The sequence below is a fragment of the Brienomyrus brachyistius genome, chromosome 7 (genome assembly GCF_023856365.1).
Source record: "Brienomyrus brachyistius isolate T26 chromosome 7, BBRACH_0.4, whole genome shotgun sequence".
In the NCBI taxonomy this organism is placed as follows: domain Eukaryota; kingdom Metazoa; phylum Chordata; class Actinopteri; order Osteoglossiformes; family Mormyridae; genus Brienomyrus; species Brienomyrus brachyistius.
The window spans coordinates 12252070-12272164 of record NC_064539.1 but is presented as its reverse complement, the minus strand read 5'-3'; the positions used below and the strand labels follow the sequence as shown (position 1 = coordinate 12272164).

Genomic DNA, 20095 nt, shown 5'->3' with positions numbered 1-20095 from the left:
CATTACAGTACTTACCTGAAATTACAAATGGAAAAGCAATTTCACTATTTTAATGATTTCTTTTTCATTTAAATTACTTTATTAAGATGAGTTTTCCACATGTATTCTAGAAATGTTGCAAAATATGAAATATATTTTGGAATTCTGAATTTTCATTTTGGAAATTAATTTTAAGTTTGGCATTTGAACATATCAGGGCAGTTCATTCATGTACTTCTATGTAAAAGATAAAGTGTTTCTGTTAATCTTTTTAAATCTTAATAGTATAAGAACGCTCAAGAAAAATGATGGGATTTCAGATATTCCTTTCTTATCAGGACAAATGATCTCCACATTATACTGTAAGTTCATAATACACCATGTTAATATACTAGGCGATTGATTACAATTTCAATCTGTTTAGTACATAATGTTTATCTGTTTATTAGAAAGTAGCCAGTCAAAGGTGCGATAGGTACAGAATGTAATTTGTACACAATTTTTTTCTTTCTGTACAAGTAAAAAAAAAAAAACAGTACTCAAAAGACCTTTTCCCACACTGTCACATTCTTTTTGCATTTTTCCCCCCTCCGCTGGTTAACGTGAATCCCCAAAGTGCTGCGCATTGAACGCCTGGAAGTCTTCAGGGATGGTATCTGTGGAAAGAAAGAACTTGTAGTGCATAAAAATCCTTCTGGCCCTTTAGGCTTCAGCGGCATTATATTCCCATATTAATATCACAAAGTTGTATCCTTTTTCCATGCAACATCTTGGGAACTCAAAGAAAATTGTGTTTGGTTAATCAATATCTCGTTAAGTTAAGCAGCTTGGCTGCGAAGGGCAGTCACCAGTCACCTGCTGTGGCCCGGGATGCAGGGGCCTAAGGGCCCGGCTTACAGGCCCACAGACATGTGACTATTCTGCCAAAGCTGGACTCGAACCAGCGACCTTCTCACCGACTTAGCCCGCTCACTATATGAAGAGAACACAGTGCACTTCACGCCACTTAATGTTTCACGTTCTTTCTGAAAGACACTTGAGGTCGTCCTCTGATATATGAGACCGGATAAGTTGACGTTCATCTCTGGCATTAGAAAATCACTTTCACTGTCTATCGGACTGGTTTCTAATCATTGCCAGTATCTCCTGCTTCATCTTGTTCTTGGGTACTGCTATCTTAGAAACTTAGAGCCTGGAAGCAGCCTGTTGCACAGTGTAACTTTCTGCCAGCAGAACCACGATTAAAGCAGGATTTAAGAATGCAGATTTTTTTTAAATATAGAGTGCTCTCTACATTTTTCGAGAGCTATGTAAGTCTTTTGTAATTATATTAAGATACTATCCATCCATCCATTTTCCAAACTGCTTATCCTACTGGGTCGCGGGGGATCCGGAGCCTATCCTGGAAACAATGGGCACGAGGCAGGGAACAACCCAGGATGGGGGGCCAGCCCATCGCAGGGCACACTCAACGCACACGCACACACACACACACACACACACACACACACACCATTCACGCACACATTCACACCTACGGGCAATTTAGCAACTCCAATTAGCCTCAGCATGTTTTTGGACTGTGAGGGGAAACCGGAGTACCTGGAGGAAACCCCACAATGACATGGGGAGAACATGCAAACTCCACACACATGTGACGCAGGCAGAGACTCGAACCCGGGTCCCAGAGGTACTAACCACTGCACCACCATGCCACCCCATATTAAGATACTACTGCATAAAAATTACTAAGAATACTATATATACTATGTCTATTAAGAGAACTTCCCATTTTAAGTAGATGTTACTCACCATTGCAGCGGTATTTGAGGTTGGACCATATGATATTCTCCTGGGAGAAACAAAACACACCCAGTCGCCCCCCCCTCATGGTTGTATCAATTGTCACACCAGTATCAGCAACCAGGTTAGTTCCTTCATAGAATCGAGCCCTGTCCAAAAAACAGAGAGAAATTAAATACTGACAGCCAGGTCATGGAAAATGCCTGAAATTCAATTTAGGGTTTCACCTATATTCATATATTATATTCAAGAATATGTATCAGGAGTTTTGAAAATATAGCATATTAAACATGGAAATAAAGATATTATCAAGACTGCACTAGGATTAATTTCTGGTCCTGGACTTGGGTAGTCAGACCATTTATAATGGGGTAGCCGGACTAGACTCAGTGATTTTAGTGGGGTGCCAATGGACTAATATTACAGCAACTAGGGGGGTGTCCCCCTTGGTTAATTTTGCCAGGAGGGAGAACCATCTGTAAATTTTGTTGAATGGGGCCAGGAACACACTGACCCCCATACCCATCAGCCCTGCAGGTAATTGCCCAATATGGCAGATTCTCAGTCCAGCCTTGAATACTGTTCTTCTAAAACAGCTTAGCCAATCCTGGAAGTACAGGGCATACTGTACATACTATGGGCGATTATAGAGATGCCAGGTCACCTGACTACATTTTTTGGACTGTATAAAGAAACTCAGACACGACACAGCGAAATCCATCATTAACACCAGGAGAACATGCAAACTCCACAGGCTGAACCCACACCTCTGGAGGTAGGACACTTCACTGCTAATTTTTGTGATTTATTTTAATTTATTATATTAAAAATGATTATAACCAGTATGCATTTTTAGGTTTACGCGATGTAGCTTGCCATAACAGCCCTTACGTATAATTTTTGACGTGCTATTTACTAACAGTTCCATGTTTATCCCAGAAGTTGATCACGTCTGTCTTACTCACCGAATGTATCCTACTTGGGGTCTATGCTGCAGGTACCAGCGGTAGGAGACCTTGTCCTTCCATCCCACGTTGCGTGGATCCTTCCAAAGCAGCCGAACTTGGTCATTGGTGTCTCCTGTGTGCCAAAGGGAATTCCGCAGGTGCTCTCCAGGTCCAGAAATAGATTTCACAGCCTGATGAAATGAACAAGGTCGGTATGATTCACCACTATCAAAAATAAATATTTCCCCATGAGTTACAAGTATTTTATATGGGTTTGGATTTCTAACTAATGAAGCTCATTTGTTTCCAGTGCTGGTGGTCATGTCAGGTTTTTAAAGGATCCCTGTTTTTTTTTATGAAAATAAATATTTATATAGGTGGAAACTGCAATGAGCAAGGTAAATAGCATGAAATAGGTGTAAATAAAATATGAATTTTATTAAAACCATTATTGATATGTTGCATTAATGTTCTATTAATGACTGACATTTTAGAGCCATTGTAATCCATGCATTGAACTTCACTGGTTAGGGAGGCTGGGGGCCTATCCGAGGCAGCATAGTGCCAGATTCACTAAGCAGAGCAAATTTGCGTGACGTGCAATAAAAAAGCACCAATAGGAGTGGCCAGTGAGCCAATGAGCACAGACGCAGTCAGTACATTTAAATAATCGCTGACCCAATATACCAAGGGCAACACAAAATCCTGTAAGACATTGTAAGACTTTTTTTTTCTACCTACCACAAACCATAGTAAATCACATTACAAAACTCTTATAAATTCTCTTCTCCCCTAGATTTTGTGCTTTGAAAGGGAACTCCTACAAATGCATATGTAATATGGCCAGTTGCAAAATTAACCGCCTCAAGGAAGTTAGGGACACACCCTGGACAGGATGCTAGTTCTTTATAATCTAGAACCCATCTAATTAAAATTAAGGCTATGAGGAATAGTATTAGTCTAACAGTGCTAGTGTCATGAATGCACTCTAATTACTTTCCTCATACTTGCCGTTCAGTATATTTTATATATCAGACTGATCGATACCTTGAGCTGAATGCCAGGCTCAGCCACAGCTCTGAAAGGAGTGGCCTGCCAGTAGGTCTGCTCCGTCTGCTTCCACATGACCACATAGAAGCTGGAGGAGTCCTGGTATCCAAAGATGAAGCCGGCATAGTCATCATCCGTCACAGTGTTCACATGGAAGGTGCCTTCAAAATCCACCCCGCTGAAGGCTGTGTAACCTGGGAAACGTCACAGGGTCAAACCACAGTCTGGGGTCTAGCAATTACCAAGGCTAATGTAAGTCTTCAGCTGCAGTATATTACATGTCTGGATTCCAGGGGCAAACTGGCAATGAAAAGCAGCCTGGGAATTTGCTGCCAAGGCATCTCAATTTCATAATTTGCTACAAATTGATGGGGGGGGGACAGGACCCCGGCTTGGGGGGGGGGGGGTCCCTTTAGTATGTTCTGCCGACCGGCCCTCATTAGCTCAGACCACCCGGAAATTTCCTGAACATCCCTGCTGGATTACAGAAATAAATCAAACAGAAAAACATAGGAAGAGTCTTACCAACAGCAAGTCCAGGATCACTGTTCATAGTCTGTACGATCTCCATGCCCTAATGACAGATATTGAGGACAGCTGCACATCATTTTTCTACGACTTACATCTACATTAATGGTTGGTGCTCCTTTAAAACTTCAGTTTTTACAAGCAACCTTAGACTAAGACATTTCCTAGTGAAGAAGACAGTTGAAAGCATCATGCAGCCATTTAACAAAGGAGAAACAGACAGGAAAAACAAAGAGGGGGCACTGGGACTAAACATGGAGCAACGAGCTCCGGTTATGTGGTCTTTGTGGGCCGCGAGATGAGCAGAACCCTTTTCAGACACTATCCATGTTTTCCCCCTGTCTATGACCCTTATGCAGCAAAAGTGGCTTAAAGTGGGTTCACAGTATGAGTGGGTCACCTGATTGAGGACCACCCAGTTGGGGTCGATCTGAGCATCACCCTCAGGATCCAGCACCACCGTCTGGTAGGCTCTGAAGTCAGTCAAAGTGATCTCAGCGTTCTCTGGACAGTTGTCGATTCGGTCTATCGTGTTATCTTGGTCAAAATCCTGTTCACACACATCCCCAACTCCATCATCTGTCCGGAAAGAAATCAGGTCGGTCCAACACTGAACGGTTCCCTGCACACAAAGCAATGTACTACATGGTGAAGAATGGGGTCTTTCTGTTTTGGAACATGTGATTCTACGATGTTATGACAGCTTTTATCTATGGTGAGCAGAGCTCATGATCTCTGCAAGTTGTTCAGACCTAAATATCAACGCCTGTTGAAGAGGTTTTTATCAAAATTAACACACCAATGGAACCAATGTATATTCCCACCAGATGAAATATGTGCAATGATACATAAAGTCATCAAGTATCTATGGATTTTGATTAAAATTTTTCTCATTACATGAATATTTCAGTCTTCAGGAAAACTGGAAAAAGGACTTAACCCAAAAATGCACGTTGAGTGCCTGGGGTTTCCTGCTGCTACAATTTTCTGCCAAAAAAGACAGATTTGCATAACTCACTGTATAGATTCTGCAATATTCTGTGTTAAGATTTCCTTGGTTTTATATAAAAATTATTTATAGAAATAATTTCTTCAGATTAACAAATTTTCTATGCAATTTTCTGTAGCACAAGGTTTGTCTTTGAGCCTAATTATTGTCTATAGGTATGCGAGTTGATGTCATTCTCAGAGTATCTCATACTGTTATCATCAATCTGGTCTGGGTTGGGCACCAGCCTGCAGTTGTCTGGTCCTGGTGGTAGAACATCAGGAATGCCATCATTATCATCATCATCATCACACTCATCCCCAAGACCATCCTTGTCTGTGTCCAGCTGGGAGCTGTTGATGACATTGGGGCAGTTGTCTTTGGTGTCTTGGTGGCCGTCACCATCGCTGTGGCAAGAATAACAAGACAACATCAATTCTCTGTCTATTGCACAAAAAATATATTGGATTTTTAAACATTCACGTGAATTACCTGTCTTGATTTGTGTCACAAGAGTCTCCAACAAGGTCATTGTCTACATCTAACTGTAGACGTAAGAAAGAAATAGTGTAAGTTAATAACTAAATAAAGTCACTACACAGGAATAAAAAGTTATGATTTCTGTATCTGTATTCTGATGATTGTAATTTTTACAGAATTTCACACAGGCATCTGAAAAATATAAGAACCTGGTTGGGGTTGGGAATCTCCGGACAACTGTCACATGCATCACCAACACTGTCACCATCTTTGTCCAGCTGGTCACGATTTGGGACTCTCGGGCAATTGTCCAAGAAGTTCTTCAGACCTGAAGATCATCATAACATATTGTTATAAAGAGTAAGTATTCATCTGTGTTTTAGAAAACATAATGTATTACTAGAGTGAAAATGGCAAAACGTGCATTATATAAAAATAACTATATCATTATATTTTCTCAGTAAAAAAAGAATATAAACATGGAAGATATTTTAAAAGTAAACATCACTTCATGTGAGAGTTCATGCATAACACCACAAGGTGACACTGTTGTTCTCAAAGTGTCTAGAAACTCTTACTGCATTTGACTATCACAGAAAGAACAATCATTATTCACTTAAATGTCATGTATTGTAACTTGACTTATCAGAACCTGTTGCATTTTGGTGTATTTATTGTAAAAAATCATTTTGGCAACCATAACATATACTGTAGATTTTGGGGTGTAGAAGAAAATCAGATAAAATTTCAGACTTTAGAAAATATTTAATTTAGGTTTATTCGACAATATAAAATGTTCCTTTCGCTTTAAAACGGACTCAAATGCTAAACTTTCTGAGGCAAATCATTTGAAGCCTGTTAGATCTTGTGGTATGTACTGCAAATTTGTCATTCTGTCATGTGAACTTCTTTCTGAAAACAAAACTCAGTTCATTAAAAAGGAATCAGACTGTTTGTGATTTTTAAGTAAATTTCACATCATTAGTCAGTCCCAAAGAAAACAGATGTGTTTTTTTACAGTGTAATGTTTCCAACCAAGATGTCTGTCTTGTCTGCCCTGTTGTATAAACTGTGCAATGGAACAGTGACTTTTATGAGTGTTTAGAGTCTAATCAAGGTGCCATAAAAGAGCTTCAGATACAACATCTGTTTTATAGTTCTGTAGTAGCTACAGTGCTCTTGCAGTTCAGTCAAAGTGTAGGTGAGCTCCATTAGTATTGCCAGCTTTGCATCAAGGGACAGGGACAGTACACTGTACGTGCACTGGCCAAACATCACCCTGCTTTTCATTGAAACCATCTACATGGCATTAGCAACAGCACAGAAGGCTTTTTCAGAGAGAAGTGATGGGCAGCACTGTCTGACCGTCATCATCCATGTCATCGTCACAGGCATCTCCCCTCCCGTCGCTGTCCGTGTCCCTCTGGTCTGGGTTCTCTATCATGCGGCAGTTGTCACAGGCATCGCCATGGTTATCCTTATCACTGTTCCTCTGATCGATGTTGGGCTTCAGCCAGCAGTTATCCTGGAGGAGGTGCAGTGCAGGGCTGGCTCAGTGAGCTGAGAAGGGACCTGCATGTCTTGAAGGAGACCGGCCGTACCTGGTCATTTGGAATACCATCCCCATCCGCATCCGCATCACAGGCATCCCCCATTCCATCTTTGTCTGCATCCTCTTGTCCAGAGTTGGGGACGTAGATGCAATTATCCTAAAAAAGAAATGGTAAATTAGAGTACAAATCTCCTGCAAACTGTAACGTGCAGAATCTGCTCGTATAGCGGGTGCCTGTTACCTTTTTGCAGTTTTGGTCCTTGCACCTGAGCTTCTCATCAGGATAGCCGTCGATGTCGGTGTCTTTGCCACAGAGGTACCCATTTCCAGCCCAGCCAATCCCACACTGAGGAGCACCGAAGGGAAACGCACATTTTGTTAAAGGGTATTTCTGAAGCAAAATCGACTCTAATCGTTTGGACATTATTTTTTTAGATTCACACCTATTGGTATAATTATCATGCATGTTAATTACATTGCAACGTGTGCTGTGGCATAGTTAACAGTCAAAATATAACTAACTTGGAGAATTGTGGTAAATTTTAGAATACACCTGTAGCAAGTGGTAAACATAGGTGGCTAGTTCAGGTTCAGAAAGCAGTTGACTATAAAGAGTCACCTTTACAGAGTACTCAACTGCTTGATTTAAATAACCATCTCTGGTGGCCAAGTAATTAATTAATTGCTATATAATTCCCCAAGCAACATAACTGAATCCGAAACATCTCTAATTTATACGTAATTATACAGTTTAAACAATATTTAACCTCTAAAACTGAAAAGCCAGTTACCCAGCTTCAAACAAGCAATGCGAATCAAGCAGAATCTCTGGAATTTTGAGTCTTTTTCATGCTTCAGCACGCTAACCTGGGCAGAGTAAGGCTTACCATGCAGCTGATGGTGCCGTCCCTCTCCTCCACACACAGAGCATTGGCATCACAAGGGTTCCGCAAGCTGTTTCCACAGCCCCTCTCAGGCTTGCACCCCGTCGTCTGGTCCCCTGTGTAGCCGGTTTTACAGGCTCCACAGTGGTACGAACCCTGGGGAGCAAATAGCGCCGTGAGAGGCTTTAACCACATGTCCGTCCCTAACACAGAGCAGCTGCTTTTCTCTGTGCTGCTCTACAATCCAATAGCCAGTAAAAGATTAGCGTCACTGCTGCTCACTTCATTGAAAGGATCATTAATTTCATTAATAGATACTTGGCAGGTTTGGGACAAATCTATATTTATTTCACAGTTTGCAATTACCCATTTTAAAGATACCTTCTGTGCAGTAATCTTTATTACCTGAGCTCATAAACAAATATGAATACATCAACACTTTTTGGATTATCTATAACAATGCCCCCCCCCCCAAATAGAGTACTGAGGCTGTTGCTGGTAAAAAAAAAACAGCAATGTATGCTTACCACAGAGTTATGGCACAGAGAGTTCGCTGTGCAGCCTCCATTGTTAAGCATCTTGCACTCGTCAATATCACTGCACACCTACGGGTCGCATTATAAACACTCAGCAAATGTAAATCACATCTCAAAAATATGAATCACCTGAATAAATCAATCAAATTTTCAGAATTTTTCAACAAAAAAAAAAATCATAGCCACACACACACACAACATTTATTACCATTTTTCAACTTTAAAACAACTGAAAGTCTTATTTTTAATAAAAATAAAATAATATTTTGTAACTGGTCTTGGGAAGGGTCTATATTTTTATTGTAAATGGTGCTTGTTGCTGTTTTGGGGGGTTTCCCTAGGGGGCAGAGTGATTGATGGAATGAGTGATGATCGGGGGAAATTGCAAGGCCCAGAGCCTGGGGGTAGTTGGCACTGTGGGAGCCTATTTAAGAGGGTGCTGTGCTGCATGCAGTTCACGTATTTGTGTGTGGCTGTGGCCGAAAACATCCATGATTAAAATGTTAAAAGAAAACGCGATTTCATTCTTCTTCAAATATTATTCCTAAAGAATTTCATACAGAATCCATGTTATTAATAGTTTTAAGTCATCATAAATGAAATCTCACCTGCTTGTGCGCTTGTGCGAAGGCGATGCCGACTCCCTCGACCGCCTGCCCACTGTAGCCACGGGGACAGGCTTCACACTTAAAGCCAGGGGCTGTGTTGACACAGCGTACTCCAGGGAAGCAGGGCTTAAACTGACACTGAAAACACACGGCGGCAGCACATAACCTCACCAGCACGGGTAAAAAGAAACATAGGAGCCGAAAAAAGCATTTTGACCTTTTCTAAAATGTTTAGAATCGACTTGCTCATAACTGTGTACTTTCATTGATGTTTATGAGTTTGATAATAATAATTCAGCATTCCAAGTCCATTTTATTGTTTGTCTAAAGACACTTGAGAGTAATCACTGAAATGCAAACATTTTATTATGCTTTTTTTGTGTGGTCTTCTGCAAGAACAAGAAGAGATCTATTTTAAAGCAGCCTAAATAAGGATGTCTTAGCAAAGTGCTGACCCATATGTAAAGTCCTCGGGGCTCTTCATGGAGCCAAGTCCAGTCACAGTCTATGTTACAGTCTATGCTACAGTCTATGCTACAGTCTATGTTACAGTCTATGTTACGGTCTATGCTACAGTCTATGTTACAGTCTATGCTACAGTCTATGTTACAGTGTATGCTACAGTCTATGTTACAGTCTATGTTACAGTCTATGCTACAGTCTATGTTACAGTGTATGCTACAGTCTATGTTACAGTCTATGCTACAGTCTGTTACAGTCTATGCTGCAGTCTATGTTACAGTGTATGCTATAGTCTATGTTACAGTCTATGCTACAGTCTATGTTACAGTGTATGCTACAGTCTATGTTACAGTCTATGCTACAGTCTGTTACAGTCTATGCTGCAGTCTATGTTACAGTCTATGCTACAGTCTATGTTACAGTGTATGCTACAGTCTATACTCCACAAAGTGCTGCGTGTGTGTGTGTGTATACAGTATATTTATATATAATCATACCAAGCAAACCAAAAGAGCATGTACTCATATATGAGTTTAATTCTGAGTAGCCCCCTTTAAACACCGCCTACATATATTGTGAAAGGGCCAAAAGTCCAGCTAAGAAATATCACCCTGTAATCTGGGAGACATTACCTCATCCACATCATCACAGCTGAATCCGTCTCCGGTGTATCCATCAGGACACGGGCCACACTCTACCCCACTCTCCGTCTCGAAGCACGCACTGCCTCGGAAACACGTGCCAGGGCTGCACTTTGGCTTCTCCACTTCAGTGCCACCAAGACCTTCAGATGGAACCAGACGGCACTGAACGAGTCATTTCTTGTCTGGACATTTCAAATTTAACTGAATAAAACATAAAACACCGTCTAACATATATACAGCCCTGGAACACACCAAAGTTTTTTGTTTCACTCATTTCTCAATATATGGGTGCGCGTCTAAATAATATATATATATTTGGAAACTGCAGCCTGGTTCTTCTCTGTTTTTCATTAATGAAGGACTTCTTCTTTGCTATATGGGACTTCAGTCCTGCTTCTAGGTGCCGGATGCTAACTGTCCAAGAAGTGCACTTCACAACACTTAATGTTTCCCATTCCTTTTGAAGGTCATTTGAGGGGTCATCCTCTGATTTATAAGACACTGTTGGATAAGTTGACAGACTGCCATTAGAAAGTTGCTTCTGCCCTCAACCTGGCTGATTTTTGATTATTCCCAGTGTCTCCTGCTTCAACTTCTTCTTTGGTACTGCTGTTTTAGAAATTTAACTTGGAAGCAGCCTCTTGCACAGAACAGCAGGATTAAACCAGGATTTACAAATGCAGATTTAGAGTGCAGATATAAAGTGGTGTCTTAATTTTTTCCAGAGCTGTATCAAAACCACTTTCTTGATTTTGACTGATGATAAATGATTTTACAATGTACTGTTGATTGCTAGACTCTGGAGAATTTGAACACTAATGCTCGGTTCCACTGGATGGAGATGAGTCACTGTCAGGGTGACTGCCTGCCCTTCATGTCTCTTCCCCGTTTGCAGGCCATCCTGGTCCCTCCTCTGCCTTCAGGCTGGACCTTTGTGTGTTTTCATGGCTCCCCAGACTGCCGTCTGGTTCAATGGGTTGAGTATGTGGCACAAAGGCTGTGCTCATCAGTTCTAGACCAGTTGTTTGTATTTATAGGGTTTCTATTCCCTAGTTAGTAATTAGTTATCTTTATTTACCAGTTTCAGTTTGCCCTGCTAGTGTCCTGTTTGATTTCGGTTTTGCTTATGCATGTTCCTGGTCTTCCCTAGTACCGCTTCCCCTAAGTGTTTCTTTGGTTCCCTGGTTCTTGCTCTTTGTTAATTGTAAGTTAATTCATCTGCATCTAGTTCCATGGCCTTGTTGACTGGTTAATATTTTTGACGATTCACACTTGCCATTGTTAGTCCTGGTTACCTGTGTATTTAAGCTTCTGCCTTTGTTCATTAAGTCCATCATTGTGGTTAGTTACTGTGTATTTGTCTCTTCGTTCAGGTGTTCAGTCCTGTTCCCCATGTTACTCATTTCCTCAGCGTATTTACATTGGTGTCACTTTGTTAAATTCTTATTTCTCCCATTTTGTTCCAAACCCTCGCAGTCCTTTTATTTTGTGCCTTTCCCACTGTGTTCTGTTTTTATTAATAACCCCCCTTTTGTCCCTGCCTGTGCCATGCTGCACCCTAACAGGCCACTAACAATGACTAAAGTCGGCAGCGTGACGTTTAACTCACCACAGGCTTGGCATTCCGAGATGGTGTTTCTGAGGAAAGACGTTTCCTTAACCTAAGGAGAAACCGAAACAAAATTAATGGATAATGATAGCTTTCAGTGTAAAGAAGAGCAATGGTAAGTTGAGGAGGGTACCTGCTGGATAAGGACCTCTTTCAGCTCTGAGATCACTTTGCTGAGCTCGAGCATTTGGTTTGCTAACTGCTTGGTATTAATACCTGTGTGGAAAAACCTTGTTATCTACATCAGTCCATCCATGATTTATTCCACCTACCCAACACAGTGCAGTCATGGCATTACCTACCCGCTTAAATCCATAAACTAAGGTAAAAGGTTTAATCATGATATTTTTCACGGAATATCATTTAGCTAATGATGACTAGGTTACTGAATGAATTCCTATAAGATCAGGAAGATAAATATCACTAGATAATGTTCCTTAACACGTATTTGGTAGTTCTAGGCTTATGAAAATTCTTAAAACCCAGGCCAAATTACTCCAGACTTAATTTAAAATAATATCACTTCATCATAAGCTGCATAAAAACAGTATTGCAGGGTGTCAGATTTCACCAACACTTACCCAAGGCCTGGACTGAATCACTCTGATGTAGATAGCAGCCTTGGAGAGAAGCGACATTTTCTAATGAATCACCCATTACCAGCTTCAGTTCCTCTATTCCATCCTGCCAACAAAAAAGTGCATTTTGGGTAGCAGGCATGGAACACAGAGTTTAAATTACCGCCACAAGACAAATGAATGAATAATTCCTTCTACTCATTTGGCATCTTGGCTTATTCATATACAATAAGCAACCTGTCATACAATAAAAACCATAAGTTCCACTGTATATGAATAATATACATATACTGTACATCTCTTGAGAAGAATGAAGAGACCACTATAATTTTAAATAAACATTTTTAAGTCCTGGTTTAATTGTGGTTCTGCTGGCAGAAGGCTACGCAAAATTTCGCAGACAGTAGTACACAAGAATAAAGTGAAACGGCAGATAACAGAAGCCAGACAGGCAAAGGGCAGAAGCGACTTTCTAATGCTATAAATTACCGTTAACTTATCCGACAGTTTCTCATGAAACAGAGGATGACATTAAATGACCTTCAAAAGGAAATGGGAAACATTAAGTGCAGGTGTGAAGTGCTCTGCAAGCACAGTTATGATTGCTAGGACTGGTAGAAGCCCTTAAAGACTCATAAAGCATGGAAGAAGCCCTTCATTAATGAGAAACAGAGAAGAACCAGGCTGCAGATACAAAAATATATACATATTTTATTCACAGACACTGACCCATAAATTGAGAAATGAGTGAAACAAAAAATGTTGCTGCGGTCTCATTTTTTTCCAGAGCTGTATAAGATACAATACTGAAGCTATATAATTTTCACAATTTACAGTATGGCAATTAAGACAAGGAGGAAGTAACAGAAGAAGTGGAATATATTATATTCCTTGTTGTCGAGTATTGTAGACCCTCTGTAAAGGAGTTTCATATGCTGCTAATGTTGCACTAAATGATGACAGTCACAGCTTCTGCAAGTCTGACCTGTGTCCTCTGCTGCATGGTCTTAAGCTCCACCATGTTGGGTCCAGGAGGCAACCCCCTGAAGGCCGCCGGCATGTCCTTAACCATCTCGATGAGCCTGCAGTCCACGTAAAGTTCCACGCTGCTGGGCTCCCGCCTTAGGCCTTTCAGGTGGAACATCACCGCGTGCCGCTGGCTGTCAGCAAGCTTCACATTGTTGAACGTGACGGTGCTTGTTCTGCTGTCACTTCTAAGGTAGCGCAGGGTCGCTGTCACCACAAAACAAGCATTTCCCTTTAATTAGAGCCCTGGCTGGAACCGCAGGCCGCTCACAAACCACCTGGTTGTTATTTGACTACAAATGCATGTCTAGACAAAGGTTTGTCAGTTTTTTAAATGAGAAGATTTGTTTTTCCCATGCTTGAGTTATTTGCAGTTGACAGATAAAATATGTCATTAGTCAAATCCATTCAAGCTTCAAGAATCAATTTTTTATGGATAAATGTGCTTGTAAAAATTATTATACTATATGGCCTTGGCAGATATGTATAATTTTTAGATGAACATTAATTTTCTTATTGTTAATCACAATAAATGAGTCATACCTCTGTTCAGCTTCCCTTGAACTGTGAACTCAAAAAATTTGCTGTTGTCTCTTGGATTATAAAGGCTAAATACTGTGGAGCCTGTCTTGGGCTGGAGGCTGAATGAGGTGAGAATAAAAACTTCATTCACAGACTGGGCTGCAAGCCCTTCCTGCAGGAGGTCTGGTAAGCACTCTGGTGATGCGAGAAGATTGTAGACTGCATAGTAAACAAAGCAAACAGCAGAAGTTAGAAGCTGTATTATATCTGGAAACAACTTTAACACAGCGAAGGCTCTTTATGAATGCATAAGTCCTGCTGTCTACATTTTCCTAAAAACACTCTAAAACATGCACTGTACAAAGAAAGAACAGATTTTCCCTTTCAAAAGAAAAAACAAAGATGTTTAACTTTTCAATAGCTAAAAGAGCTTATTCTAACTGTCCTGTTTACTCCATGTCTATGTCACTACTTAACATAGCTTGTTCTCCTTATTCAAACTCAAATTTAAATATCGTATATAGTAAAAGTCATGGTTCTGGTCATATTAGTGATTTGCTGTATTGTAATAATTTTACGCATGATTTTCTAAAAACACACAGAGACATATTTTTTTTATGTTTTGTGCTAATAAAATCAAATACTCTAGAAATCACTAAGCGGTACTGTTACAACCAAAACTATTAGCATACAACATCATCACAAATGAAATTAATAAACTGGAATTAAAATGAATAAGAGATCATTGCAAATGATTAACCAGGTATGAACTGATGACTGCTGAACACAAATCAGTGAGGTAATTAGACCAAATTGGTAACAAATGTTGCAGGAATGTTCTCTTCTCTAACAATAACCTAGAATCTGATCTTTCAGACACATTTTACTCGCAATAAACTCACTAATCTTTCAGCACTGCACATAGAGACAATGATTATTCCAGCATGACTGAAATAACACAGAATTAAGGCATGGGCTTGCTATTTCTGCAGCTAATGCACCCCAATGAACACAAAAATATATGTTTAATGTCTTAAACTGCCAATAGTTCTTGTCTTAAGGTCATGCAAAAGGACGTTTGCCAACAGATATCCAAATCTTTGAGCAAGCATGACTTGGCCCAGGAACAAAGCCTACATAAAATGGGCAAATAAATATTTTCTCGTCATTAACCAAAGTTTTGTTTAATCATCTCCCTCTGACAGGAGCGGGTCATGCTCGGTTCAACGACAACCTGGCTCATTACTTGAGAATTGCCTCTTTCCATCTCCTAAAAAATTGGTGGGTCCATTCATTTGACAATTTTTGTTCTGAATAATACGTACTGATGTGTAATATGCAAGCACACTTGAAATGACCTGTATGTAAGAGCAAAATTTTTCCACATGCTTTAATATCTTATTTTGTCCGATAGGCAACAAAATATCTTCCTTTAGAACAGAATAGAATTGAATAGAATGCTTTATTTTCATGTGACCAAGGCCAATGGAAATTTTTATTGGTTAATTAGCCAGGACCCTGATCATGAGGCTGGAAGATGGATGGATGGAATAATGTTCATAATGATACATTTATAATTTAGAAATTCTGACACATTTGCACAAACATCCCTAATGCTGCTTTTACATATAACTTTGTTACAGCATAAGATTAAATGAGTATCTTTAAAAATGTATAGGAGATGTGTCTACCTAAGGTTCAGTGAGTTGAGCAAGTCTGTTTAGGTAAGATAAGAGGTAAAATAAGGGATATATGAATATCAAAAGATGATATGTACAAATATCCATGCAAAATAAACAATGCACTTTACTTTGTACATTTCCAAATGTTAAGGAATGCACTCCTTCTTGAACCACTTTTCCAGTACTGGATGGGCTTTGACTCTATCCCAGACAGCATATGGCTTAAGGCGCGTAAAAGGAAGCAGGACAACAAACCCATCACAAGGTATAATCAGTCGCACTCTACAGACAGTTTATAAGGTCAACTGACCTGACTGCCTTTCTGTGAACTGCAGCAGGATCCCCACAGAACACAAGGTAAAACACGTAAACGCCCCGCAAACACATAGAGATAAACAGCAGAAGATCCCATTGTTTTGAGTGTCCAGATCTAAACATTCCAGTCACTGGAACTTGTTGCTGAGTGGGAGATTTCTCAAGAGTGGTCTGCTAAATCAAAGACAGGTGACTGAAACTGCCCAGGGGAGGGTACTGAAGTCACTGGGAATGTCTGGCTGCACTTTAAAACATGTAACATTATACTCTGTGTCAAGGAAGAGTGCCGGAGCTCCTCCAGAGATGGTGATGTAATACAACATTTATTAAAATTTGTTTCCTGTGCTTAATTATGTATCAGTATGAAACAGTTGCTGTACTGACATGTTTATGATAAAATCAACATATTGTTTCCAAGTGTTGACATAATAATAGTTTTTCATGCCGAATTCGACATAATGCATCTATCATGGCAGTCACCAAAATTCTGTAAAAACATGCCTTTATTATAACCAGCCATTGCGTCAACATGCAGCTATTGCTGATACACAGTGCAAATGTCATATTTACAACCAACTTGGACAACAAGGATTAAATTTGAAATCGTTATTGTGATCAAAAAATAACGCTACTGAGTCTGAGACAATGTCAATGTATTGAAGAGAGAGGTTACTTAAAGTATGGTGCTCACAGAAATTCTTAAGGCATATGAAAAAATAAATGTACTGACCTGTACTTTGACCATGTGCTCTGCTGACTAGCTGTAACAGCATCTGTGAGAGGAGGAACGGCCCCACAAAGGAACCCATACTCCTCATACTCCGCTGATTTCCAATATCACCCAGTAGCGGTGCTCCCTGGAAGCACGGAGGCTGTAAATGAAAGGAACTGGGTGTCTGGCTGCCTTATAAAAGGAGAGAGGCCACACTGACATAGTTACGGGGTGAGGTATCTCCCCGGCCAGCTGGCTGAGAGGCAGGGCACTTCCTTGAAAGAGAAGCAGAGTAGTGGCTGATGGAGGGGATGATGCCTTTTTCAGACGGCCTCATGCTGAGAGGGGGCTGACTTTGCCAGAATGAGTCCATTAGATCCCCAGGACTGGCATCTCGCAGTTTGAAATGTTATCCTCCTTTTTGCTCATTTAAAAAGGAAATAGCTGTTCAGGTAGTACACTGAGTACTTGATTATGACCGTTATTATATATTTATATATTCCGCCTGGTATTTTTTCTTTAATTGTCAGGAGTTGAGCTTTACATGTAAATCAATATGAAATAAACGTTAAGTGATATTTGGGGCAAAAATTAACTGTCTGTAGAAATGATTACATTTTACCTTTTAATTACATTTCTTTCTGATATTTAGGAGCTATTAAAGCTATTTCAAATCAATATGAATACTAACGGCTTCATCTAGACAATTCGCTCTTCAAAGGGAACAAAAAATGCAAAAAAAAATGCAAAAAATTGCAAAAGATATATATATTTTGAATGACTTCTGCTTGCTGCATATAATCCAGTGACATCTGGCAAGCATTATAATTACCTTTAATAATTTTATTTTGATAAAAATTAAATTCTGCTATTTATGTTACATATTCAGTATTTTAGTATTGGAGTTATAAAACAAACAACAATCGATCTTAATTCCAGATCATAATCAGTCAGTTGTTTAATTAAATGGGACCAGTCATCTTGGCAGTTCTGTATGAAAACTGTTTTTTGATTACAACCATCTGATCAACTGATTGCAGTAAATTACATATAATCCAACATATGGGCTGGCACAGAAGACAACGCAACTACTCAAACCTCCAGATCCAAGCATTTCAACTCCACCTTCTGTGTCCCTCTGTAGTCCAAAGATAGGAGGTTATGTTAACCAGGATCTCTTAATATGTTTGTTGTGTGTGCTGCCTGAGACAGGTACCATTTCCTCAGTAATCCTGGCCATAACCCTAACCAGGATTATATTCTTTTTTTTTGTCAATGTCAACATTTTATCTGTCTGTTCTTAACAGTTTGGATATATTAGACACATAAGAAAGTCAGTAAAACACTCCTGTACAGTTTCTGAACATAGACCTTGACTGTAAGACTTAGCTACTATGAATGGTAAGCTGGTGAAGTCATTTCCATTCCCACTAGTTTTATGACGGAATCTCTGTCCAAATGTAAACATGGATATATACAAGAATCCATTTACATTATTATGGATGTATATTAGGCATTGTATTAGGTATTAGGTAACTTATTCAACCTTTTCACTTTCTGTATGCACATATATATGTAAGATGGGGTTATTCATATTCCCTGTATTAAATATATATATTTTAAGCAAAAGTGAAAGAAACTAACTCTAAAAATACTTCATTCTTCATTGCATGTGCCAGGAATCAAAGACCTAATTGAGTTTGTAACGATGACAGCTTGAATTGTTTCCCCAGATTGATTAAATATGTCTATTTAAATATATTACTTTTATTTAAAAAAATAATAATAAAAATTAAAATACCTAATGGAAAATGTGCACATCTGGGAATGTCTCAAGCACTTATGGGTTATTTCTGATGGTTTCAAGCATTTTGTTTTATTTGTTTAAACAGACTAAGTTAATTGGCCAGGAGCAGCCGCTCATTTGGTCCCAGGTGAAGCTCACCGCCTGCTGCCATGTTAGGTACAAACTTTAACTTTTAAGGCGCATTTATACGTATTTATTTAGCAGGTGCTTTTGTCAAAATCAACGTGCAATTGAGAAAGCAGGGTCAGCTGGTCCCTGGAGCAATTAGAGTTAAGGATCTTGCTCAACTTGACCATAGGATTTATACCGGTGACCATCCAATCACGGGCACAGAGCCACACACACACTTATTAATCATCTTTTTATCCAATACAAGGTCATGGGATTGGAAGGGACCTGCAGCCCAGACCAAACAGATCACAAAGCAGATATAGATGCCAGTCCACCACAGGGAACTCGCACTAGGAACAATTTATCAGAGGTGGAAAGTTCAGGTCCAGAAAGTAAAAATCCAGACCAAGATTTTATATCAACCAACCAACTGAGTACTCCGTGATTGTGACTCTTTATACTCAACTGGTTGGTTGAAACAAAATCTTGGTCTGGATTTGTACTTTCTGTGCCTGAACTTTCTGCAATTTATAAATGCAGGTTCGCCTAACTGCATTTTTTTGGAGTAGAAGTGGAAACCATAATACTTGAACATGGGGAGAACATAATAAAGCAATGATGGGATACCAACTCCAAGCTCTGGCAGAGCAACAGCAGTCTACCACCCCATACATACAGTATTAGGCGCACACCACCACACTTGAATCCCACCCTTATAACGTGTCCAGACTGTACATTATGTGTTGTGTAACACATTTTCATGATGCCACAGAGATGTGACAGGAAACGCACAAGGTTTTATCCAGCATGCTAACATGTTATCACATCAGAAAAACAGTAGAGTTACTTTACATTCTTCTGCTGAATGATACAGTTCCATGATAATTCTACATAACTACAATCAGGAAACATGAAGCAGGTGATGATAGTGAATGAAATAAGAATATAAGTGCATCCTCATTTCTGTTGAATGATACAATTACATGTTGATTTTACGTAACTACAATCAGGAAACAGAAAGCAGGTCATGATAATGATTGAAATAAGAATATAAGACCATTTTCATCATCTCATAGGGATGTGACCGGAGCCCACTATATCATTCAAAAATACGTGTTTATCATTATATCACTGTTATATAATTAATGTCTGGGGCAGAAACCGGCCAGTTCAATCCAATCTGAGGAATATGATTAGCTACCTAGAACAACATTCTGTATCCATCATGATACCTTTCGGTTGTTGGTCACTTTTTAGGTGCTTGTTATTTTT

The 20095-nt window shown here is 39.6% G+C and overlaps 1 protein-coding gene across 1 annotated transcript; it reads right to left on the bottom strand.

The window, feature by feature from the left end:
- Window positions 1-288: 288 nt before the first annotated feature.
- Window positions 289-17176, bottom strand: thbs4b (thrombospondin 4b). The gene is made up of 22 exons (XM_049018649.1): window positions 16924-17176; window positions 14218-14415; window positions 13634-13881; window positions 12652-12754; window positions 12204-12286; window positions 12071-12122; window positions 10450-10601; window positions 9356-9493; window positions 8739-8816; window positions 8215-8367; window positions 7569-7673; window positions 7377-7484; window positions 7141-7300; window positions 5985-6103; window positions 5788-5840; window positions 5509-5702; window positions 4708-4886; window positions 4305-4353; window positions 3777-3973; window positions 2748-2920; window positions 1792-1931; window positions 289-635 (listed from the first exon to the last, which is right to left on the bottom strand). Exons 1-22 carry the CDS (start codon window positions 17009-17011, stop codon window positions 577-579), a joined length of 2829 nt encoding a protein of 942 aa, XP_048874606.1. The 5' UTR covers window positions 17012-17176; the 3' UTR covers window positions 289-576.
- Between the last annotated feature and the right edge of the window lie 2919 nt (window positions 17177-20095).

Bases quoted from the DNA above. Each gene is read 5' to 3' on its own strand.
- thbs4b (XM_049018649.1), bottom strand. From the start codon at position 17,011: ATGAGGAGTATGGGTTCCTTTGTGGGGCCGTTCCTCCTCTCACAGATG. The intron at 5,841-5,984 runs GTTCTTATATTT...TTACGTCTACAG, and splicing joins AGATTCCCAACCCCAACCAG to TTAGATGTAGACAATGACCT. The intron at 4,887-5,508 runs GTATGAGATACT...CTTTCCGGACAG, and splicing joins AGACCAGATTGATGATAACA to ATGATGGAGTTGGGGATGTG.